A 26,402-nucleotide genomic window follows, 5' to 3' on the forward strand; every position below is an offset into this window, starting at 1 on the left:
ACGTAAAACTTACAGTTGCTGTTTGAATATTTTATGTTTATTTTAATTGTTTAACAACGTTTTCACAAGTAAAACATGGACCCAACTTTAGGGACACATTTCTTTTCTATGTTCCTAACTATGGCCCATGAAATTCATTTGACAGCATATAGCAATAAGAGTAACGTCAACAATGTTGTTTTGCATTTGGATGATAAGGAACGAACAGGAAGGGAGATTTTTTCTGCCAAACCTGTATAATGAACATCACAATGTTCTGATTTAGATATTCTGCGGTCAAAAGACGATAAGCGAAATTTTTAATTTTTAATTTTTAAATTGAGTGATTTAATGTAGTTTTCGTAAAATTTTCTCTAAGAAATGTTTTGAGGAATGAAGAGCATTAAGTTAACAGTGATAGTGATAAAAAAAAATACATCAGAAAACGTTACCAAGAGCGTTTTTTTGAGGATCAAACAAGATAGGACGAAGTTGCATCCATAAATAGACCCAATTTGGGGACAATAGACCCATATTACATACATTTCCCTCGTGAGTTATTGTCTTAAAAAAAGTAAGTTTTTCAAATTTTCGTGGTTTCTGATAGCAAACGACATGATAAGCATATCTAAGCATACCATTTAGCAGTAGAATATCGTTTGCAGGTAAATTCATTGATGAGTTATGATTAAAAACGTAATCGATGGCTGCATATTAGACCGAGGTTAGGGACGTATACCCTATGTAAGATGTAGGAGAACTGGATGAATGTCTGCCCCTAGTGTTGAGTTCGGAAACAGTCAACTTCTAAGCAAGGTTGAAAAAGTTCATGATATTTCACGAAGTTCAACAAGGGAAAAGTTTGCGAGTCATAGTGAGTTTTGGTGAATATTTTCAACACTGTTTCTAAGGATGAGAAAATCTCCATGCCAAGGACCTCTTCTCATATCATGGAGTAAATCGAGCAAACTTGCTGAAAACTTTAGCGATTAAGCAAGCCTTGTTTGTAGTTTGATGTCGAGATGGTTGCAGTTTCTAGCTCAAAATGTTAAAACTGGTATAAGATTTCCGAATCAGAAAATAAGGTCTATCAGTAGTTTCTTATAACTTACCGTCGATATTCCTTCAGCAGCTTTATAAATGGTCATTGGTTTCTCATATGACGCGATGTTTTTTTTTTTCTAGATTTTAATAAACATTAAAGATTTTCTTAACAAAGTATTACTTAAGTCCATTCGATGCAATATAAGCACCACTAATATTTTAACTTAAATTCTTAAATTTTGCATTGTTCGTTTCATAATTTTGTTACATTGAGCACTACCAAACAAATATAGTGTAGAAAAAATATCAATGTAATTCGTCGTTAATCAATAATAATTGAACTTTTACCAAAAGCGGCGCCGGTGGTGTAGTGGTAAGCGTGATTGCCTCTCACCCCAGCAGGCCTGGGTTCAATCCCAGTCGACGCTGCCGGGATGTTCTGAGGCATAACATCTCTGATCACGCCTTCCTTCGGAAGGGAAGTAACGCCGTTGGTCCCCGGTTCATTAGTTGATGGGTCGATAGGTAGGGTTCAGGTGTGGGAGCTGCCTTCCTGGCGTCGGTAGCATTGGTGCTCAGCACGGAAAACAAGATCGATGGAAAACAAATCAAGGAAAACAAAAACTTTTACCAAATAGTTCTAAGATTTAGATGACGATTAAAGATTAATTATTGATGTCTTAAAAGTTTATAAAAAGTGCTAACGCTCTGCCGATCAAAAAGTGAATGTTTTCAAACACATATCTAATTCATTTATCATTGTCTTCTCTTTTCAGATTGAACATCGCTTCCGATTGTACCGTTTCACTAGGGCAGTTTTTTCATTAATACCAATTACCACTTTCTTCTATAATCGGATGTTAACTTGTAAACAAGAGGGACAAAACCAAGTCTACAATGTGTTAAAAGGCAAACTGGAAATAATAAAGCACTAAGCTTGAACTTTCATTTCCTCTTATTCACTCCATCCCATCTCGCCCCATCACCACTAAAACAAAAACCTTTCATTTGTGTTTTACGATTTTACAACGCAAAACGACGATTAGAAAACACAAACAAGTTCCTACCGTTGTTGGTCGCATGTGGTGCGATCAAGTAAAAAGGGGATTTTACTGAGTTCACCCGGTTCTCTGGATATACTACCTAGTTAAATATAAACAACTGAAACATGAAAATACAACAAAAAATTACACTTTCCAACCAAAACCAACTGAACTCTCAAACTGTATCATAATGCAAAGAAAAAGTCGTTTGAAAACAAATTGAACTAAACTACTACGCGCTAGTACATAATGGCAAATTTGGTACACTGACACAAATGGCAAGTGGTTTTGTGAATGGATTAATGAAAGAAAGAGGGTTATAATCATTAATCAGCAAAATATTTATAAATACTAGAACACGTAAGACGTAAGCTAGCGATTTGGGTTTGATCGAGTAGTAACCATCGGCATCGGTGCCAAAAGGCGTTACTTCTTCGCGTTTTCCGTCACTTTTGGAAGTACCTATATTTCAAAATTATGTTGCAGAAGTTGGCACCTGGTGTCTTTGCACATTTCTACCTAGCGAAAACAAAATCAAAACGAACCTGGATCGGAAATGAACCGACGAAGTAATTACCACCCGGCACCGAAAGCGCAGATCTTTCTTGTATTTTGTATATTTTTGACAATTTGAATAACTTATTTGTTCTTAAGGCAGATCAACACAATTAATCCTACCACTTAAGATAGAGCGCAGTAGCTATAGCGACTAAGAGAATAGTGAGTATACCCCCTAAGTTAATCGATTTTTTTTTCTTATAGAGATATCTTATTGTATTAAATGGTACATGAAAGAAAAGGAAACAAAAACAAGCAAAAAATACTAGATGCGTTAAGATTCACAGAATTTAAGGCAGTACACTAACCTCATCCGGCGGAGAATGTGGAAAACGGAGAAAACAAAAAAAGAAAAAAAAATGATTAGGAATGGCACAAGAAGGCCAACTGTCGGCAAGCTGAAGAATGTTTATGCAAGTCGGAAAGTAATGAAAATAAAGAATACTTTATAGTCTAAATAAACAGCTGATAATAAGCAGGAAGTTCGATGTTGGTGTTGCTTCTTTTTCTGAACGAAAGAAACATAGCAGTTCAGTTCTGAGCATTTTTAATGGAGAAAAAAACGGTTCGAACGAAAACGAGAATATGGATGAATATTTTATTTTTAAATCCGATGTTTTTTCAACTGATAAATGGCGAAGAAATTTGAACTATTCACACAAACCAATGCCAATAAAACCCGTGGTGAAATGCACCGGTTTACGAAGGTTTTTCGAAACACGATTCAGGTTAAATGTTTTAATTTCTTCGTCACTGTCCCCTGAACATTTCTAAATGAATTCATCAAAAGGTCCTATCTGCTTTGTTCGATTCGCTTTATTGACTTTCTCTTTTGATAACCACGGTTATACAAATAGATTTCGCGCTATTTTTGCCATTTTTAATGAAGGAGATTCGCATCTAGCGTCCAGAGAGGTGTACATCACAGTTATTAATTTGTGTGCTGAAAGTTATCATTTAGTGATATATCGTGTTTTGCCTGTGTTTGCCTTGAGTGGCTCGGTTGAACTTGAATCTATCCTCCAAAATATACAACGCAGATTCAGTTCCATTGTTCGGTGTCGATTTTCATTGCCTCACGGGAGCCCGGTTCTCCGAGTTCGGATGCTACACTTTCAGCGTGTAGTTCCATTGAGAGATCGGTCCGGTTGGTGAATTAGCCTGGGAACGTGTTGATAATGTGTCCGTCGCTAGTTTTGGTGGTGATTCGGTAGCCGACGTTGCCGTGAATCAGCAAGTTTTCCGCTTGCAAAAGTGCTCGGCTGCTGGTCTCTCACCGGTGTCGGAGAATGCAAGCAATATGAAAGATGCCTCGCTGGATACGCCCAAGACTGGACGGGTGGCCGCGAACTGTTCCTGGGGAAAGCACTACACGCGAAGTATTACGACAAAGGTGCATCACGAAATGAGATGCAAAGCTTAGAGGAAATCAAAATTACGGAACCCATGGATTGGAGGATCAAATTAACATGTTGAGACCAGTCCAAATACATTTTACAATTTAAAAAACAAACTAAATACGTGCCAGGTTTGAAAAGAATATATTCGAACCTGAAAACGTGTGTGTAAGACCAATATCCATTTGATAACGGTCATGCATACATGCGGGGCTTATTGTAAGTGAAAGTAGCCTCGGAATGGGCGTGACTCTCCAGACATTCTGAAATGGGTTGCTGGATCTGCCTTAGAGCTATCACTTTCTAACTCCCGGACTAAAGCTGTCTACAATGGCCATAAATGCAACATTGTAGAGAGAGTACTTCCATAATAACACTGCCGACCAGTGGGGGTTAAAGGGAATACACACACAGAGAGATGTTGTATGGAGGAAACTAATGTCATGATTTTTCCTTTTAACAGTTTCATGACATCAAAACATCAAACACAACAACAGCAGCTCAGTTATTAACGGAAGAAAATCGTGCAAATCAGAAATGACCTTTTAAATGTTCGTCTAGATTTATCAACATCGGATTCATGAAAAAATTCCACATTTAAGTGAGTCACTATAAAAACTATTTGGTGCAGCGTCGGTTCTTTACCCAAGCGTGCTGCTGTGTCTGGTAAGTTGACTGGCATTGGGAAAACATGGAGCCGAAAAACAACGATGTAGGTAAATAAATCTATTTAGAAACTGAAAAACAAGGTTTTCTTACTAAACAAATTGATTAACACAATTAAACCGAGTGCAAACCTTATGGTCGTCATCAAGAAATTAGCTACATTCGTACAACCCCGTAACAAAACACATCAATGCTCACATATATTTTAAACGATACCCACATTATATCACATGCTTATCATAATCAACTGTACAAACAGACGTCACAACGTGCGACTTTTGTCATTTCGGTCTTTTGCTCGTCCCGCGTTTGTATGCACCCATCCACTATTCCGTTCCGGCCGCAGCCAGATTCGTGACAACGTTATCCAGCGAATTCGGTATCAGTGGGTTGCTGGGCGATCCGATGGGTAGCTTGGCCAGATCGGCAACGCTGATGGGACCACCAGACGACCCGCTGAGTTCGTTGATGTTTTGCTGGGTGAGCTCGACGAACGAACCGTTCGTCTGGGTGATGTTAACGATGGTTCCCGAGATGGGGAGCGTTGATACAATATCGCTCAGATCCGAAATGGCTCCGATGTGAACCGGGGCAATGCCGCTCAGCACCTGGCCGTTGACGCTGGTTGCTACCGGGAGCGGGATGTCACCCAGATTGATGTGGGTATCGTTGGAATCGTTAGCGAAGAAAGTTAAATCCACTTGTTGCTGGCTGAAACACGGTGAACAAGAAAAAAACATTCAATTAGCGAAGAGTTAACGAATGACTGATAGGTGGCACACTCACGTGATGGGATTCTCTCCGACTTCATCGGTATCGTTGTCGGGTGAATCGACCAAAATTCCAATTTCGTAGACTACGGCCTTGATGACATATCTGTTGATGATTGGATTTGATTAAACTTTGTTCGCTTAAATAAATCGCATTTAGCGAAGTGTGAATTGACAAAGGTATTAGGTAATGTTCCAAAATTGCAATTCAGTTCACGCTATATACTGAGGTGGTTCAAAATATCGATTCAACATCAGGTTCTGCTCATTCTCCTAAAAGTTAGGCTCATTTGGATGCGAACTCGCACTGCACTGGCCCTTTAAAGTTTACCCATATGGGAATTACGATGGGAAAAGTTCACTTTTTGTACTCATCGCCATAGGTGGTTGCAGGCATCATACAAAGGGAAAGGGGGGCACAATTCCAATGGAAGCGATCCATTTGATTGTAATATATCAAGCTGAACATTGCATTAGGTCCTTCCTAAGTAACATTGATCGATTCTCTTCGTTGATTTTCTTTTGTATTCAGAAGGTCGCCAAGGCTCCCGCGAAAACGCTGTTTACATCAAATACAAAACCATTCCGTCTCGCACGCTGAGCCGATCAAGTCGCATCGGTCTCGTTGTACGACACTATCATTTAGTTTTGAGTTTTTCCCCACGCGAGGGTTTTTTCTCGCCAAAGTTAATTGGCATAGTGTTTAGACGACTAGTGCGCGAGTGAGGAAGCCGTTAATGATATGCCGAGTGCTTTCATTACGGTCCAGCTTTAACCCAGCATCATCGCAACATCATCAGCAAAATCATCACCACTATCGGTACATCACCCCATCGATAGCAACAACGAAAGAGCGTCATATTGCCTACCGAGTCGACCGAGGCACACCAGCATCGAGGTTATTGACTCTGCAGCCGTTGGATCAAACAATTATATCTCTCCAGTCTGCTGCCGCCTCAGTGCGTTAGGTATAAACCGTGTCGTTTGTATTGTTCTCGCCAGTATAGCATCTTCCTTGTTTCCCTGGTCCAATATTAGATTGGTGTTTAATTAGGGTGATCCAAAAATCCAATTTTTTTTTTTTCGCTTGATTTTTTTTTCTTGATTTTTTTTTTTTATTATTATTTTTGTATTACTTAGGGTGATCCAAAACTCTGTTAATAGTATATAATCATTATTTTTTTTTATTTTATTTTTTTTTTTTGATTTTTTTTTTCTTTGCATGTATTACTCGTTAGTAGAGTGAAACTATATATATACATATTTTTTTTTTTGATATTATTTGAAATTACTGCAATTATTTGTAAATTTTTTTACAAAAAACACCATTGCGGCGATATTTAACCGCAATGGATGAAAATGATAAAGGCGGGGGATGGTCGCTTTCCATCTCAGACGACGAAACTCTTAATTCCACCTCACACGAAAGTCTCGAGGAAGTTGTGGAAATGGAAACCCTTGACGTTCCAGTTGACTCGCTCTCCAGCAAAAATACTGGAGCATATCCCAAGAAAAGGTATCGCCCACAACCCTCTCCCCCACCATCTCCTCCTCGTCCACCTGCACCCCCCACACCATTGCCCCCAAAAACCTCTGCGCTCCCCCGCCTAAAGGCTTACCCAGAAGCCTCGAAAGGCCCATGGGTTGTTTTTTTCCGGCCCAAACAAAAACCTTTGAACATTCCGAGGATCTCTAAGGATCTAACAACACATTTTTCGGCCGTTACCGATATTTTCAAGGTAACACCAATAAAACTGCGCGTTACCGTTGATGACCGGAAGCAGGCTAACCAAATTGTTGCGTGCGAGCTTTTTTCATTGGAATACCGAGTCTACATACCCAGTAGTGAGGTAGAAATTGAAGGAGTGGTCACCGAAGCGAGTTTGACTAGTGATGATTTCTTGGGTCCCGATTCCTTCGGAATCTTTAAAAACCGTGCTCTGCCGAAGGTGAAGATATTGGACTGCCTTCAAATGCAGTCAGTATCCGTAGTAGGCTCCAAAAAAACTTATTCCTTGTCAAACTCGTTTCGTGTGACGTTTTCGGGTTCAGCGTTACCTCACTACGTCGCTATTGGCAAGGTTCGGCTGCCTGTACGCCTGTTTGTACCTCGGGTAATGAACTGCTCGAAATGTAAACAACTTGGTCATACATCGGACTACTGCTCGAACAAACCACGCTGCGATCAGTGTGGCGAGCAACATCAAGAGGGCCCTTGCGGTGCTCCACCAAAATGTGTGTACTGCAAGGAGAGCCTGCATACCCTGACTAACTGCCCGAGGTATAAACAGCAGGGAGAAAAACTTAAGCGGTCTCTGCAAGCTCGCTCCAAGAGAACACTAGCAGAACTCTTGAAGAATACCGCTTCATCTTCTCAGACCACACCAAAAAACAGTAACACGTTCTCCATTTTGCCAGTTGATGATCTAGACTCTGACTCAGAGGGCGGTGAGGGTAGTCCGTTTGTCTTTAAAGGCAATACGAGAAAACGAGCAAAACAACACACCACCGAAAAGCCTCGTAAGGCCACTCGTACGGACCACCCTTCCACCTTGGAAAATTCAAGAGGTAACGGAAATACACCGAAACCCATTCCACCGGGTTTTAAACCTTGTAATTATGACAAGAACTTTCCGTCACTTCCAGGATCATCTAAAACCCCAGATGTCCCAGTTTTTCGGCCAGAAAAGAAGCTGAATAATCAGCAAGAACATGCCCCCATGTTCACGTTTTCTGGTATTGTGGATAGCTTCTTCAGTATATTCAATGTCTCTGACTCAACGAGGAGCATTATTAATTTAGTGCTGCCAATGGTGAAAACTCTTTTGAAGCAACTAGCTTCTAGGTGGTCCTTCCTTGCATCGATCATATCTTTCGATGGATAATTCTCCGAATGAGGTCGGGGATATGATCTCTGTTCTTCAGTGGAACTGTAGAAGTCTTATACCAAAACTTGACACATTTAAATTTTTAGTTAACAACTCACTTTCTGATGCATTTGCCCTTTGTGAAACATGGCTCTCTTCAGACAACGATCTTGCTTTCCACGATTTCAACATTATTCGCCTTGACCGCGCAGATTCGTATGGAGGGGTGCTTCTGGGGATCAACAAGCTCCATTCCTTCTACAGAATCGATCTGCCTTCGGTGACAGGCATTGAAGTTGTTGCATGTCAGGTTAATATTCGAGGTAAATGCCTCAGTATTGCCTCAGTATATCTTCCACCGCGAACTGCGATTTCTCGTCAAAGTTTCTCGGATATCTGCACGGCTATGCCGGAGCCACGGTTGATCTTGGGAGATTTTAACTCTCACGGTACAGGCTGGGGGGAACTGTACGACGACAACCGCTCAACCTTGATATACGACATGTGCGACTTCTTCAAAATGACAATTCTGAACACCGGGGAAGCAACACGAGTAGCCAAACCTCCAGCAAAAATAAGCAGATCACTTTGTTCGAGTTCACTATCGTTGGATTGCTCGTGGAAAGTAATTCAAGATCCCTACGGTAGTGACCATTTGCCAATCAAAATTTCTATTACCAATGGTTCATCTTCTACTCGTTCGGTCGACATCGCGTACGATCTTACAAAAAACATTGACTGGCGAAAATTCGCGACCGCGGTTCTTGATGCCAGCCAATCGGTTGACGTACTTCCTCCGCTGGACGAGTACTCCTTTCTCGCGCGTCTTATCATCGATTCTGCGCTGCGAGCACAGACGAAACGTGTTCCGGGTATTTCCGTCCGCAAGCGACCTCCCACCCCGTGGTGGGATAAGGATTGCACCGACGCGAACAGCGAGAAGTCCGCCGCGTTTAAACGGTTCCGCAAACACGGCAAGGTCGGGGATTTCGAGCGGTACACCGACCTCGAGAAAACTTTTAAGGACTTAATTAAAGCAAAAAAACGCGGTTACTGGCGTCGGTTCGTCGATGGTTTGTCGCGAGAGACTTCCATGAGAACACTCTGGAATGTCGGCAGGAGAATGCGAAACGCGTCATCACCGATTAACGAAGACAAGGAGTACTCGGACAGTTGGATATTCAGCTTCGCGCGGAAAGTTTGCCCGGATTCGGTGTCGGTTCAAACCAACGTTCGTGATCGTCCGTCGGGTAATAACGAAATAGATTCCCCGTTTTCGATGGTGGAATTCTCACTTGCTCTCCTCTCATGTAACAACTCAGCTCCAGGAATGGATAGAATCAAGTTTAACTTGCTCAAAAATCTCCCAGACGTCGCGAAGAGACGCTTGTTGAACTTATTCAATCAATTTCTGGAGCACAACATTGTTCCGGATGATTGGAGGCAAGTAAGAGTTATCGCCATTCGAAAACCCGGTAAACCCGCGTCGGATTATAACTCGTACTGTCCCATCGCGATGCTGTCCTGTATACGGAAATTGTTGGAGAAAATGATTCTTTTTCGTCTAGACAAATGGGTCGAGTCGAATGGTTTACTTTCAGATACGCAATTTGGATTTCGGAGAGGCAAAGGAACGAGCGACTGTCTTGCGTTGCTTTCAACTGAAATTCAACTGGCCTATGCGCAAAAACAGCAAATGGGTTCAGTTTTCTTGGACATTAAGGGGGCTTTTGATTCTGTTTGTATCGATGTCCTTTCGGATAAACTCCACGATAGTGGGCTTTCACCAATTATGAACAACTATTTGAGCAATTTGTTGTCTGAGAAATATATGAGCTTTTCTCATGGAAACTCGACAACTTCACGAATTAGTTACATGGGTCTCCCCCAGGGTTCATGTTTAAGCCCCCTTCTTTATAATTTTTATGTAAAAGACATTGATGGTTGTCTTGATGAAAATTGCTCGCTAAGGCAGCTTGCAGATGACGGCGTTGTATCCGTTATAGGGCCAAGTGCACCGGACCTGCAAGGACCATTGCAAGATACCTTAGACAATTTGTCTACTTGGGCTATGAAGCTGGGTATCGAATTCTCTCCGGAGAAAACTGAGTTGGTTGTTTTTTCTAGGAAGCATCATCCTGCACAGTTACAGCTTCAACTAAAGGGTAGAACAATCACTCAAAGTATATCTTTCAAGTATTTAGGTGTCTGGTTCGATTCCAAAAGCACATGGGGAAAACATATTGCGTATGTGAAACAAAAATGCCAACAAAGAATCAATTTTCTTCGTACAATCACTGGAACTTGGTGGGGAGCACACCCGGAAGATCTGATCAGGTTGTACCGAACAACCATCTTGTCGGTTCTAGAGTACGGAAGCTTCTGCTTTCAATCCGCGGCGAAAACACATATCCTGAAGCTGCAACGGGTTCAATACCGTTGCCTCCGAATCGCGCTTGGCTGTATGCACTCGACGCATACGATGAGCCTCGAAGTACTCGCGGGTGTTCTCCCACTGACAGATCGTTTCGCGGAACTGTCCTTCCGGTTTCTTATCCGTTGTGAAGTAATGAACCCATTAGTAATAGAAAACTTTGAGAAGCTGCTCGACAGAAATCCTCAAACAAGATTCATGAGTCTCTATTACGAGTACATGACGCTGGAGATTGGCCCTTCTTCATTCAATTCCTCTCGTGTTTGCCTCCAAGACTTTTATAGTTCCTCTGTAAATTTTGATCTGACCATGTTGCAAGAAATCCGTGGAATACCAGATCACCATCGATCGATGGTTGTTCCCTTAATTTTTGCAAACAAGTACCACCATGTTAGTAACAATAAGAGTTTTTTCACAGATGGGTCAACTATAAACGCTTCCACTGGATTTGGAGTATTCAACGAATTTCATAGCGCCTCATATCAACTGCAAAAACCCTGTTCCGTATACGTTGCGGAACTAGCAGCCATATTTTACGCAGTAGAGCAAATTGCCTCACTACCATCTGATCACTATTTTATTTTTACTGATAGCCTTAGCTCGTTGGAGGCTATTCGATCAATGAGGCCGATGAAGCACTCCTCGTATTTCCTGACCGAAATCCGAGCAAAATTGAGTACTTTATCTAACTGCTCCTATACTATCACCTTAGCTTGGGTCCCATCTCATTGCTCAATTCCGGGTAATGAGAAAGCGGACTCGCTAGCTAAGGTGGGCGCTATGGAAGGCGATATTTTTGATCGACAAATCGCCTTTGCGGAATTTTTCTCAATTACCCGTCAGCACGTCCTCACCAACTGGCAACAAAAATGGAATGAGAGTGATCTGGGAAGATGGTTACATTCTATTCTCCCACAGGTGTCGAACAAGCCATGGTTCAAAGGATTGGACATGAGCCGTGACTTTATACGTGTCATATCAAGGCTCATGTCCAATCACTACTCGTTAGACTCGCATTTCTTCCGAATCGGGCTCGCAGGCAGCAATTTGTGCGCTTGTGGTAGTGGCTATCACGATATCGACCACGTGCTTTGGTCATGCACCCTACATTGTGTTGCTAGATCCGAGTTATCCGCATCCCTCAGGGCCCGAGGAAAACAACCTATGCGGCCCGTTAGAGACATCTTGGCGAGCCGAGATCTCGAATATTTTAATTTAATTTATGTGTTTTTAAAACGGATCAATCTGAGGATTTAGTATTTAGTGTCATCTTGTGTTCCCCCAAGTTGTTAGCTGCCCATCGGTGTACCCCCATGTTTGTCTTTTTCGTCAGTTGGTCGCTTAGTTCGAGATAAAAAGCACATTGCTCTCCAAACCTTGTGTTCTCAATCCCTACCCTGCCATCCATTTGTTACAATTTGTTACCCCTAACCTCGAGATAGCCGCGAGTAATCGGCCCCCGCTTTACTAACGTTAGTTTTAAGAAATTTTGTCATCCAAACAATGAATATCGGCTCCGCAAAGCTACGGCAAATGAGCCTGGAAAAATAAACGCATTTAAAAAAAAAAAAAAAAAAAAATCAAATACAAAACAAGGAAGAGTACATCGCGCTAGGTACAATGCTGAATAAAACGGGTTGTCGAATTATGTGCTGAAAAAAGCTCGTTTAGATCGATGCACCTTTGTTCCGCTGTTTGCTTTGATCTGATTAATTGATTTATTAAAAGCTATATGACTGTCTTCCCGATTCAAAACCAGAAGTTTGATCTAATAACTATAAGTTTTCTAAGTTTTCAATTGATTTAATAACATGCTTTATTAGACGTCTAATAATTGTTTCTTAGCTCCATTATTATATTGCATTGCATTGCGTTACAATATTGCTGAATAATGATGAATACAGTCAGCATAATAGCTCTTATACCACTATGCGTCCATGTTGTAATCGCATGCTTTATAAACGACGTATTAGATTCATTATTCCACAACACTGGTTTAGCCCAACAACAAGACGAAATCAGTGAAATAGTGGTTACCGTTTCCGCTTTCTAAGTAGAAGCGCACGGGTCCAATCCCAAGCTCAACCCTTTTTTTTATTTTGTGTTATACGTCAAATCAATTTAAATCGTAATCATCGACTCACGACAACAAATTAATTGATCTAGTTTAAAAATTACCCCAGCATCCTTTTCTTGGAAATCAAAGGTGAAGACGTTACATTGGACTCATGTAAAACAATGTTCAATGAATTAATCGTTCCCACAGGACCTTGAAGGAGCTAGAGTTGCGATCGGGATTGCTAATAGATACAGGGCTGGTAGCAGGTCACTTTTTAGTGACTTGGTCACTATTTTGAAGCCAGTCACTAAAAAGTCACTTTTTACACCAAAAAGTCGCTTAAGTCACTATTTCCCTAAAAATAGTCACTAAAGTCACTTTTTCGCTACTAAAAAAGAGTGAAATTTAAAAATATCAACCAAATGTTTAAATTGAGTACTTGGAACTAAGAAAGCCTAAAGTATTTTTAACAAAATGTACATATCTGTTAAAAAAAATTTAACCAGGGTGACTAGTGAACCGCAAAACTTCAAAACACCAGGAAAACTATTGGGAAATGCCTTCAATTTCGATTAAAAAGGGTAAAATATACCTCCTTTCTCAGAAAATAAATTGTTAACCTTGAAAACTTTCCAAAGGCATTTGTCTGTGATAGATTTTCAAAAGTCTTTCAATGATGTTTAAGAACATTAAAAAATCCAAAGTAAATTTTAAGAGAATTTTAAAGGATTCTAGAGATGACACCAAGATATATCAGAGAAGAATACCAAAGTACAGACTACGAAAGTCTCATGTAAAATTAAGTGCTCTGAGGAACGATTTCTTCTTCTCCGCTTAAATCTTAAGCCAGGTTAACTATATAGTTAAACTTGGCTTAACACATACGAGCGTCGATTTTGATTATTGTTTAAATTATAAGAGACGCAAAATTCAGCTCCGAAACAATTTTGGAAAGAATTCTAATATAATTGAGAGTGCATTTTAACGAGAAGAATTCTATGATGATTGGATGAGGATTCTAGGTCCGATTCTAATAAGAATTAAAAATTAGTACTGAAATTTCGCTTAAGGGGGCTCTGATGAAAATTCCATGAAAATCCCGTGAACTCCAAAGATGGTCTCTGCGGATAGTTCTAGAAGAATTCTGGGGTGATTTCTGACGATACTTCCAAGAGAATTCTAAAGAGTTCGAAATAAATTCCGAGAAGAATTCCAATGGAATCGTATTTTGAGGGTTCAATCTCAAAGGAATTCTGAGAAGGGTTTCAAAGTTTGTGATGCATCTTTGTTTTGAGAATTCTGTGGAAATACTATGGACCTTCTAAGGAGAATACGAATTGAATTTCCAATTGAATTCAAGGGAGAAGTCCAAGATTATTCTAAGCAGAAATTTATGAAATTTCTGAAGTTAATTGCATGGAAATTCTAAGGATGGATTTATGGAAGGAGCCTTCAGGGAGTTCGTAGAAGAATCAATAAAAAATCCAAAATAATCTAGTTCAACTAATCATGTCTTATCACTTCATGCGTGAATTTAACGATTTACATAGTCGAAAATGCTTAACGTCAAATATCAGACTTAAAGTGGAGATTTTATACGGTAGATGAGGAGATTCAATTATAGAGTTGACAGTTCCGTTATTGTACGGCAGTGTGAAAATTGTATATGCAAAGTAAAAAGCGAGCAAAGGACAATATTGAGAAAGGTACGAATCGGTTGTTTACGTCAGATGGCGACTTGAGTGTGAAACAATCGATATAACTGTTTCCGCACATCGGAGGTACATGAGCAAATCGGCGAACATCCCTTTTACCAGTGGTGGCAGGGAGAAACACCCCTTACCATCCCTCATTAACGGATGAGCTTGGTAAAGGAGATGCTCTACCCGATTCCTCAAAATTGTTCTATGTTCGCTTTCTACTTTCTATATACACATTTCACACTGCCACACTATAACGGAACTATCAACTCTTACTTTTATCTCCTCATCTATCGTATAAAATGTCCACTTTAATTCTGATAGGGGAAATTTTGACTTCGGCAATACCTTAACCTATTATCGTCAGGGGGTAAACAATGTCCTAGAGTACTCAAATTTGGGCAATAGATGCTCTGAAACACAATGTATCCACATGCCAAAATTGAGCTCTCAAGGACGTTGTTTACCCCCTGATGATAATAGGTTAAGGTATTGCCGAAGCCAACATTTCCCCTATTTGATGTTAAGCATTTCCAACTACGAAAATAATCTATTTCCAAGAATTTTGTCTATTGTTCTGCAAAGAATTTCAAGAATGCAATATTATTTATGTAAAAGTTTATTTGCTTCTAAGGGAATTCTTCTAAAAAAGTTCTTGAGATCATTCTGAAGAAATTCTGTGAAAAGTTCTTTGCGAATTATCAAAGTTATCTACCTAGATATATCAAATATTTAAAGATTCCGAACTCAGAATGAAATTCAAGATCATAAAAAATGGGAATTAGTATTTGCTAGTCATCAAGTATAACGTAAGCAAAAGTAAATTATTCAAATCACTTCAAATGCTCTTCACAGGAGATTCCGTTGTGAGATTCGATTAAATTAGAGGAATTTATGAAATTTGATTTTAATTTCCATGACATGAAAAGTTTATTTCAATATCAAACCGTATTTGAATTTCTTAGTTACCATATAAATGGTTACTTATTTAGTATTTACAAGTCACTATTTGGTCACTATTTCCGTAATTTTAGTCACTAAAGTCACTACTATTATATCGCATCAGCACTACCAGCCCTGTAGATATTCAGTTTCAAGCAAGTTTTTATGCAGAGTTGATTGGAAATGCTATCTAAAACATGAAGCTTTAGTCTGATAATTTATTAGCTACAGGATAGTCTGAAGAGAGTAGGTAGAGGTAGAGTAGTAGCTAGAGTACGGCAGTATGAAAATTGAATAGAAGTTGACAATGAACGGAGGACCATTAATGCGACAGTACTAGTCAAACACACACTTCTTTACTTTGAAGTATTATAGGGGAAGTGCATCAGTATTGGCCATAGGTTCCTATTCCACACCTCAGAAAACCGATTAAATTACAATATTCGTGCATTTTGTGGTCGACATGTTTATGTACACCGAAGAATATGATTTGTACCAACAAACTGAAAGTAACTGAACGTCTCAAAATTGTAAACAACGTGAAATGTCGTCAAAAGGTGGCCAGTAGAGGAACACGGCCAATACTGGAGCATTTCCTTTATTTCTTCAAATCTACAGGCAAAAAAGTGCGCGTTTGACTTGCTCATATACCTACTGTCTGCGGCTGTGGAATAGTTCTAGCGACGTTTCATCACTATCTAAGCTTTTATTGATAATTGAGCTGCCCATATGATGTATTGTAGGATAGCGCAGATGGCAAGGCAAGCGGCTGTTCATCGGAAGGTACACGGTTCCGAATCCACATGCCACGACGAATATGTGTTTTGTTTGTATGTAATACATTTGCTATTATCTGTGTGGTGCGTGCTTTCGTAATGAAAACGATCATCACTAAAGGAAACCCACCACCAACCAAATGTCAGCCTGACTACCGTTCTTTATTTTCATGTTAATTTTCCCGCAGTTTGTTTAATCGTTTAATGAATGCATAATAATGTCTAATTAAACGTTACTTTACATGATGAGAATCAAGCAATGTATACAAGCATCGCTGTTAAAGGAACCAATGATGATGTCTAAAAACACTGAATAATAAAAAAAATATTGAATAAGCTCTGTTACAACTCATGCAAGTCGAATAAAAACTTCTCGACATACATTAAGCGCCCACTGCACATGGCAATATATTGACAAACATCGTATTGTTAATTTTCCTTACAATATTATCAATACATAAATATTGACAACATTAATGACAACACGCTAAAGCGCTTGCTACACGGGGTCAATACATTGACAATAAATTGAAATACTGACAATATTATTGAAAAGGCAATATTGATGACGAGTTATTTAAAAAAAAATTAAAAAGGTAACCGACTCAACTGTAATTTACTTTAATATTGTTTCAAGGTGGCGGTCACTGCAACCCATGATCATTGTGTTAGTGTTGCAAATTTCTCCACCAATGAACAAAAACAAGTTTTAGTCGGAAGGATTCAGCACTACACTGAATACAGGGAAGCATTGGATGAAGATTCCAAATGCTGTTTTCAGATCGTCACCAACGAAAAATATCGCTCATCTAAGCAGGGTGCCTTCCATTCATTTTGACTAAAAAAATGTTTTAAGATATTATGGAATAATAAGATATTTTGAAAATATTTTGATTATGTAAATAACAAGAAAAGATTGTTAAGTTTGTGTTTGACACATAATACCTGCCAATTTTGCTACATGAGAGTCGCAATAAGCGATTTTGTAATTTATCTCACCCACTCTTCGCTTTTCACTCTTCGCGAAGAGGCGATCAGAAAAACGCTCATTGTGACTCTGTCAAAGCTAAATTTGCAGGTTTGATGTTTGAAACACAAACTTTACAATCTTTTCTATATACTTACATATACAAAATATCATCATAATATCTTATTAGCAGAAAAATTGAAACACCGCATATTGAAATATCATTAGGCAACCAAATAGTAGAAAAAAGAAAAATTGTAAGAGATCTAGGTGTAATCCTAGACTCCAAACTAACTTTTATAGAACATTATAATACTATCATTAGTAAAGCAAACAGAATGCTAGGCTTCATCAAAAGGTTCAGTCATAATTTCGAAGACCCATACACTATTAAGCTTTTATATACCACATATGTAAGGCCAATTCTGGAATACTGCCACCTAGTATGGAATCCATACATTTCCATACACGAAGAACGCATAGAGTCCAAAAACAATTCCTTTTATATGCTTTACGTAAATTGAATTGGACTGCATTTCCATTACCATCTTATGAAGCGTGCTGCATGCTCATCAATATACAAACACTTAAGGAGCGCCGCCAATTTGCAATGATTTTCTTCATCAACGACATTATTTCAATGCGCATAGATTCGGCAGAAATTCTCGCACAATTAAATTTTTACACACCTTGTCGATATCTTAGAACACGGAATTTATTTTCAGAAACACCGTACAGAACAAACTATGCAAAAAATAGCCCAATCAATCGAATGATGCGCCTATATAATTTGCATTGCGGGAGTATTGACATCACTATGCCCAAGCAGCAAATAAAAACTAAGCTAAAACAGAATAGAATTAATGCATAGTATGTAAGTAAACATTGTAATAATCATTGTATGTAGTCTACACTGGCTTGACGAAATGGAAATAAATAAATGAAATATTATTCCATAATTTCATATAACATTTTTTTAGTCAAAATGAATGGAAGGCACCCTGCATCTAAGTGTTGCATAACAGCCTTCATAATGTTACCTTTTTATTTTTCACAAACACGAACGTTTTCAAAGTCGATCGCAAATCACAATATGATGGATTTGACGTTTACCGAGACCGTTACCGAACTCAGTAATGGAACACTTTGTTTACCGAAACTTCAGTAAAATATTTTACCAAAGTCAGTGATGAAGTTGATTACCAGACCTGTTACAAACAATGAACAGTGAATTATCGGCTCCGTAAAGCTAACACGATTGAGCCTTCCAAATAAACGAAATAGATAAAAAAAAACATTGCCGAACATTAAACTGGTCAATCTATGGAATACCAGATCACCATCGGTTGATGGTTGTTCCACAGACAAACAGACATAACACATTGAATATTTCTAAAACATTACCGCCATCTGTACACTATGGTGGGTAGTACACAGAACAGATGGCGGTAGTGTGTAAACGTCAAACGTAAGGGAATTGACTATTAGATCCGTTTGCGATGCGTTGATGTAAATTTGACAGCTAGACAATACACACCAAAAAATTCTGAATTTTACTGAAGATGTAAACATCCATGCATGCAAACATTCATACATGTACACTTTCTTTTCACGTAAACTAGCAGCTTGCAAGAAATGTTGCAAACAAAAGTGGACAGTTGCGTACAATATATGAAATATTGCATGACATGTCTCATAAATTTACACGATCTATAATCTAAACTTGTATGATATATGACGCTCCATTTATGTGCATCATAGTAACGGAAATTTACACTACTTTTTTTAGCTGTGTAGATTTAGCTGTCACTTTGCCGCAACGCGTCCGATCCGGATCTAATGTGCGTGGGCCTTAATACCAACTACGATACTTTTTAGTTTACCGTTAAATGCTTGTTCGATGAACAACTTACGAGTGTTATGTCTGTTTGTCTGTGGTTGTTCCCTTAATTTTTGCAATCATGCAAGTAATAAAGTTTTTCCACATATGGGTCAACCATTAATGCTTCCACTGGATTTTGTGTAGGGTTTTTGATCTAATTTCCGTCCTACTAAGCACAACCCGCGCTTTACCTCTCGCGCTTGAACGATTAAACAAAAAATAGAATATTTCTGTCAAAAATGACTTGCAAATTTATTCACCTTTTCATACGTACCGTTGGATTTGATAAAGAGTCACAAATTGTTGAGATATTGTCTAAAATCTAATACTGCTTCTTGATTCTAAATTCGTCCTACGAGTTTCAATTCCGACCAAACGCAATGAAACGCCATTAGATTTTCTTCGTCCTACGCATGGTGGTACAAAAAGGGGATTCGCTAGGAGCGCTTCTTTTGTTTTGAGAACAATGAGCGTAAATATTCATACAATGCGCTCTAACAGGATTTATGTAGTAGCTAATGAACTAACGCATCGGAACAAACCTATTATTGATTTGTGAACGGTGAAATCATTGATATTATTGATCGTTTCTGATCGATAGAACGGAAATTAGCGATTACGACGAAGTAGCGCTCTACCCTATTTAATCAATTTCATAGCGTCTCCTATAAACTGCAAAAAACATGCTCCGTATGCGTTGTGGAACTCGCAGCCATATTTTACGCAGTAGAGCGGATTGCCTCACTACCTTCTGACCATTATTTAATTTTTATGGATAGTCTTAGCTCATCGGAGGCTATTCGTTCAATGAGGCCGATGAAGCACTCCTCGTATTTCCTGCCTAAAATACGATCTAAACGGAGTGCTTTATCCAACTGCTCCTATACTATCACCTTAGCTTGGATCCCATCTCATTGCTCAATTCCGGGTAATGAGAAAGCGGACTCTTTGGCTAAGGTGGGCGCTATGGATATTTTTGAGCGACAAATCGCCTTTAACAAATGTTTCTCCATTGCTCGTCAACTAGTCCTCATCAGTTGACAACAAAAATGGAATGATGGTGATTTGGGAAGATGGTTACATTCTATTCTCCCACAGGTGTCGAACAAACCATGGTTTAAAGGGTTGGACATGAGCCGCGATTTTATAGGCGTTATGTCAAGGCTTATGTCCAATCACTGTTCGTTAGACTCGCACTTCTATCGTATTGGGCTCTCAGGCAGCGATTTATGTGCGTGGGGCAGTGGTTATCACGATATCGAGCATGTTGTTTGGTCATGTACCTTACACCGTGTTGCCAGATCTGAGTTATCCACATCCCTCAGGGCCCGAGGAAAACAATCCGCGATACCCGTTAGAGATGTCTTGGCTAGCCGAGATCTCGACTATTTGAATTTAATTTATGTGCTTTTAAAACTGATAGATCTGAGGATTTAGTAGTTAGTGTCATCTTGTGTTCTCCCAAATTGTTAACTGCCCATCGGTGTACCCCCATGTTTATCTTTTTCATCAGAGTGTCGCTTAGTTCGAGATCAAGAGCACAGAAACGGCACGTTCGGATTGGGAAACTGGTGGCCTAACCACCGACAAACCGACATGAATTATTATAGCAAAAACAAAAAAAATCTGACCAAAGCACACAACTATCATCTGGCTCCGTGTTCGCGGGAAATATTTAGCTAAGCCATGAACCCGCATGCAAAAGTTATGAATTGGTTCGTGTATGATATATTCATGACAAATTATTTTTATCTAGATCAATCAATCCTATGGTTTTGACAGTTCGGATCACTGCACATTTAAATTGGCCGTTAACGATTTTCGGACATAAGTCAGAATTAAGGGTCATGTCGGTTTGCGGGTGACCTAACGTTCGTCAAGGCTCAATCATATTTTCACAGATGGCTCAAAAATTGGAATACGAACAGGTGCAGGAATCTTTGGCACCGGGACAAATATTTCAGTTGCGATGGGACATTTTCCAACAGTGTTTCAAGCGGAAATTGTAGCCATACTTGAATGTGTACATGTTTGTCTGAGGAGGAAATACAGATGTGCAAATGTTTGTATTTTTTCTGATAGTCAAGCAGCGCTTAAAGCACTGAGTGCTTACAAATGTACATCAAAGATCGTCTGGGAATGTATTCTCTCGCTTCGGCAACTGTGCCAACGGAACTCAGTAAACTTATATTGGGTACCAGGACACTGTGGCATTGAAGGGAATGAAAGGGCAGACGACCTAACAAAGTTAGGTTACAATTCACAGTTTTTTCGACCAGAACCATACTGTACGGTAAAAAATGGAACTCAAATGCTGGGAAGAGCAAAGGGTGAAGGCCAATTGGATGACTGTCACAAACTGCAACCAGTCCAAAAGATTTATAACTCCTAATATTATATACACCAAAAAGCTCTTAGAGCTCAATAAAAGAGCTCTTAGTATATACACTGGCCTAGTAACTGGGCACTGTCCTAGTATATATCACATGAAGAACATTGGTCGGGTTCAGAGTGATATCTGTCGTTTCTATAATTTGGAACGTGAAACCTCGGAACATCTGCTCTGCAGTTGTGGTGCATTACACAAGCGTAGATCTAAATTTCTTGAATGTATTAGCTTACAACCTAGTGAAATTTGATCTGCGAATCCTGGAAAGGTAGTTGGTTTTATAAACCATATTACACCGGACTGGGAAAAGATGTGTCCAGGTAATTAGCCGTCTAATCGTTAAATAGTGGTCAGTTTGCATACAAACAGCAAATAGGGGTGCCCCTCCCCTTAAAAAAAAGAGCACATTGCTCTCCAAACCTTGTGTTCTCAATCCTTACCCAGACATCCATTTGTTACAATTTTTTACCCATAACCTCGAGATAGCCGCGAATAATCGGCCCCCGCTTTACTAACGTTAGTTTTAAGTAATTTTGCGATCTATGAAATGATCACTTTTGAATATCGGCTCCGCAAAGCTACAGCAAATGAGCCTGGAAAATAAGAGCATTAAAAAAATTAACTGGTCTATTTCAAATAACTAAAAAGTTGATATTTGGAACTCATCAACTCCATGGACCACCTTAATGTCTTGCAAAAAGATTGACCAAAATAGATTTAAAAAAAAACTTTCCCGTAGACATTATCAGTGGCTACTACTTGGAAAAAACATGGGGAAATTTAAAAATGCCTGGAAATTCTTAAACAAATAGTTCTATTGAGTTGTTGAATTATATTTTTGACGTAGGTCTACGTCTGTGATTACTTTATGGAGGTACACTTTGTGAAAACCGAAAATGGAACATGTAACAAAATTATGAAACATTTTGAACGTTAATAACTCAGCTGCTCCTGGACCAATTTCAATAATTTTATCACCAATCGACCAGAAATATTCCAAAGCATCGGTCAAATTTAAGACATAATCATATTTCAAAATTTCACTATTGAGTATTGCACGAATTTGCAATTGTTGCTATGATAATTCAAATTATCACCGATTGCCTGCGAAAAGCGATTTCTCTAACACAGATTTCCAAGTTGAATTCCATCCGGTCTCACCAAACGGTGTTTATTCAATTACCACGTGGTGAGTGGTGGTGTTCTCCAGTATACAACGAAAGGCTCCCTGCAAACAGCTAGCTATCAAAGCTGGCCTCAAGCGCTGATCGGATTCCGTTCCAATCACCGGGTGTCCGGTCGTCGGCATCATCAGCTGCAGCAGTGATTTCGGCGTGTGGCGTTGAACATTGTTCTCCAGTACACAACGAAAGGCTGCCTGCAAGCAACGAGCTGCAGCCCACATGAACATCCATAGAATGAGGAAGAAGCCGTACCGCTATTGATCGGAATCAGTAGCTCTTCGTGAGTCGTATAAGGCTGATGTTTTGGCAAAAATGTATAAGTGAAACACATAAATAAAATAATTGATTTTCGTTTCGTGTATGTCAAACGCGTCATACGTACTCTTTAACACGCAAACCAAAAATCTATTACAATGAATGTTAGTTCCGTTTCCAATCATCCTTTGTTCGTGAACATCGCAACGAATGTTAGAAATTGACCATGCAGGCGATGTAATGGTTTTTTTTTGTCTTTTTTAATTCGTGTTCTATCTACGCTTTCGACTATACCAGTAAGCTTGTAGAACGACGCACACACTTGCCTCGAATCTCTCCAGCAGAAAAAGCATACGAAGTCGTGTATGCGAGAAAATGAGTGCTTCATGTTTGCTTTTAGGCTATCCATTTTCAGAAGCATGGAGAGAGCAGTGGAGAATTCACAGGTCTGATAATCGCAACGTTCGTGGTTCGAGTCCAGTCGGCGATCTGTTTCCTATTTTTTTCGACATAACTAATTTACCTCACTAATACACTCTACATTTTTCGGTCTCCAATTTTCTTGCATTGGACCGCAGCTAGGTATATCGCATCCTCGGTTCATGCGGTCTCCACTAACATCCTCTGATGATGAATCCCACATAATTGTAAGCGAATCTTACATCCCCCGGTTGGGTGCACTAACTAGACCATAAGCAAAGCAGAGACAGCAAATCCCTATTGCCAGACCTGCATTCAATTTTGTTTACATCTGTGGGTGGGAAAGCGAATGACAACTTTCGAACACTGTTGCCGTCTTCTCTGCATCTTTTTTACTGCTACGATTCAGTGACAAAAATGTTCTTATTAAATTTTAACATTTAGTTTGAAATATACATTCACAATAAAATTTTAATTCAGGCACTTTTGATTTGATAATTTTAAGTTATTTAATGTAAAACATCAGGCAATTCAGCTGGCAACGTTTGTTCAATGATTTGTTCCCGTTCGCAAGCGAATAGAGGAGTCGGGAAGATTTGTCTGAAGTTATGATTTTGTGGTGGGATGGATGGAATTCACATGGATTTTTTTCCATTACACTGAACGAAAATGACGCGTAAAAACCATTGATTTTCATATAAAATTACGCTATTGGAAAATCTGTTAAAACGTATCTAGTTTGCAAGCGGCTACTGTTCTCCGAAATATGTGTCTTAAATGATGGTCATATGAAAATCATTGACACATAACTTTCATTGGACTTTTCAAAGCGATTCATTGGACATTCAATTAAATTCAAACGATTTCACAAATGTTGAGTTTCCATTAAGTGTAGATATAGGATAATTTTTTTTTTGACTATATGTTATCGTGCTGCACGGCTTCAAAACTGAAGCGATAGTCAAAATGATCTAATTTCAGGCCAAATTTGAATGTTAGACAATAGTCAACTATTATACAAAGTTGCATATAAATCGGAGAAGGCCGAGTATGAATTGTTTTTTGACTATGTATTTGACCTGAATTTACTCTACTTGAGTAATAAGTCATCAGGAGATTCAATCAGCCTAATAATTTCATCCACTATGTTCAACTCTCTGTATTGATTCATTGCACGCATGATTGGGAATAATACCATTGATTACTAATTTCTAATTACTGATTAGTAATTTCTTATTTTTAATATCGTTGCACGCAGTTAGAAAAAAGTTTAAGCTTGCTATAGATACATACAAAAGTGGATATGCCTTTAGGTTAAAAGCTCTAATCGTTTTGGGCATTTCAAAAATACAAAAATCCAGCGTTAATTCAAAAGTTAAGATTTCGGTATTCTTTGCCTGTCTACAGTGAACTCTGATCCTTCTCTATCAATTTGTGGCATCTAAATCACAATTTCAGAACATTATTTCGGTAAAAGCTAAAATGAGGTACTTACAGATCCTTGTGAGTTCCGTTAGTGCTGTTGTTTTCCATCGACTGGTTGTTTGCACTCCAGTAGTCACCTTCGTCCGGATGGAACAGTGAGCTCAAAGGATGAATTCCGTTACCTTCGTCACCAACACCGGGCAGTGGAACCCCATGCAACTGAAGAAAGAAGGCACACAGGACCGCCACGGGCACTACGTAGGAAAACGATGCCATCTCCTTTATCCTTATTCACACAACTGACACAGTAAGTATAAGCAACTATTAGCTTGCTTCCGAGATTGAGAGTTTTGCTTCAGTCCACTCTACGGGCAACGCACTTCTGGTTCCTGGATGGTGGTAGGAGTTTGCGATCGCCAAACAGCAAACACCACTGTTGCTTCCGTTACAACTCGAGCATCCGATTCGAATGAACTGAGGCCGTCCGTTGTGGATTGCTTTTTATATATTTGGAGAAAACTTTAGCACCCTGCGCCAGATAGCGAGCAGTGCTATTTGCGCGAATATATTAGAGCTCCGAGAGGTAGGTAGGCGTACGTGCCATATTCGCATGTTGCGATCATTATACATGTGATATAGGGCCTCCCTTAACTCAGTCGGTAAAGGCGCAGCTCATGCTGGAGACGGCTGGGTTCGATTCCCGGTCTGGTCTTGGAATTTTTCGGGTTGAAAAATGGCACGACTTCCCTGGGCATACACTGAGGTAAATAAACTTAAGAACTTCATAAGGCTCGACTATGCTCGACACATATGAATTTCATAAGCGTGGCTTATGAATGATTGTCGTCCAACATGAATGAGGAAGCTCTTATTCTTATGCGCATTTTACCATTTAATTTTCCCAAGTGGTCAACACACGGGCACCATAATCTCAACGTGCATGGTTCGATTCCAGTCGGCTCCGTTTAATTATTGTTTGTCAACATTATTTTTCATAAAGCATATCATTTAAATTCATACCGATTTCTTGTGGCTACAATTCATAAGTGGTTCTTATGGAATTCTTACGTTATTTTGCCTCAGTGTATGATTGTACTTGTTGACATTTGTCAACATTAACACGCCCACTGTCGCTCCAGTGTTGGTTTGAAAAAGAAAACCATCATTATGATTGCATTGAACCTGTTGATTTTGAAGAACAAATAAATTAATACACGTAATACACAGATAAAAATTCTGAATTTTAATTGTGATGTAAACATTCATTCACGTAAACTTAAATTTAATTTCACACAACCGAGCAACTTGTAAACAATATTGTTTACAAAGATGGGGTTTGTATACAATATTTGCTACATTGCATGAATTGTGCTAGAACTTTACATGATATATAATGTAAACTTATATGAAATATGACGCTCCATTTGTGTGCATCATATTGAACAGAAATTTACACTACTTTTCGAACTGTGTAGCTGACCCATCTAATGCAAAAATTGTATCGGCTTAGAAAGCTCTCAATTATCAACTGTGGAAGTGCTCAACGAACACTAAATTGAGGGCCGGCTTAAAGTCTCAGTAGGGACGTTATAAATCCAACGAAGAAGAAGATCGTTATACATATTGACGATCGATCCATGATTTC

At 39.2% G+C, this 26,402-nt stretch overlaps 2 protein-coding genes across 5 annotated transcripts in view; one reads left to right on the plus strand and one right to left on the minus strand.

Moving 5' to 3' along the window:
* The window catches only part of MEP-1, a 57,279-nt gene extending 54,173 nt beyond the window's left edge, over positions 1–3,106 (plus strand). For all 4 annotated transcript variants that reach the window (XM_065217968.1, XM_065217969.1, XM_065217970.1 and 1 more), the window contains one exon: positions 1,800–3,106. In XM_065217968.1, the coding sequence (XP_065074040.1) occupies positions 1,800–1,804 (5 nt within the window). In that variant the 3' untranslated portion in view covers positions 1,805–3,106. The remainder of the gene's footprint in view (positions 1–1,799) is intronic.
* A 1,756-nt stretch (positions 3,107–4,862) lies between these two features.
* Positions 4,863–25,240, minus strand: LOC135698138 (uncharacterized). Its single transcript, XM_065218026.1, has 3 exons — positions 24,828–25,240; positions 5,474–5,563; positions 4,863–5,398 (listed from the first exon to the last, which is right to left on the minus strand). Exons 1-3 carry the CDS (start codon positions 25,031–25,033, stop codon positions 5,014–5,016), a joined length of 681 nt encoding a protein of 226 aa, XP_065074098.1. The 5' UTR covers positions 25,034–25,240; the 3' UTR covers positions 4,863–5,013.
* Positions 25,241–26,402: the final 1,162 nt, after the last annotated feature.

The sequence above is a fragment of the Ochlerotatus camptorhynchus genome, unplaced genomic scaffold, assembly GCF_037179485.1.
Source record: "Ochlerotatus camptorhynchus isolate MF236.1 unplaced genomic scaffold, CSIRO-AGI_Acam_v1.1 ptg000082l, whole genome shotgun sequence".
Classification (NCBI taxonomy): domain Eukaryota; kingdom Metazoa; phylum Arthropoda; class Insecta; order Diptera; family Culicidae; genus Ochlerotatus; species Ochlerotatus camptorhynchus.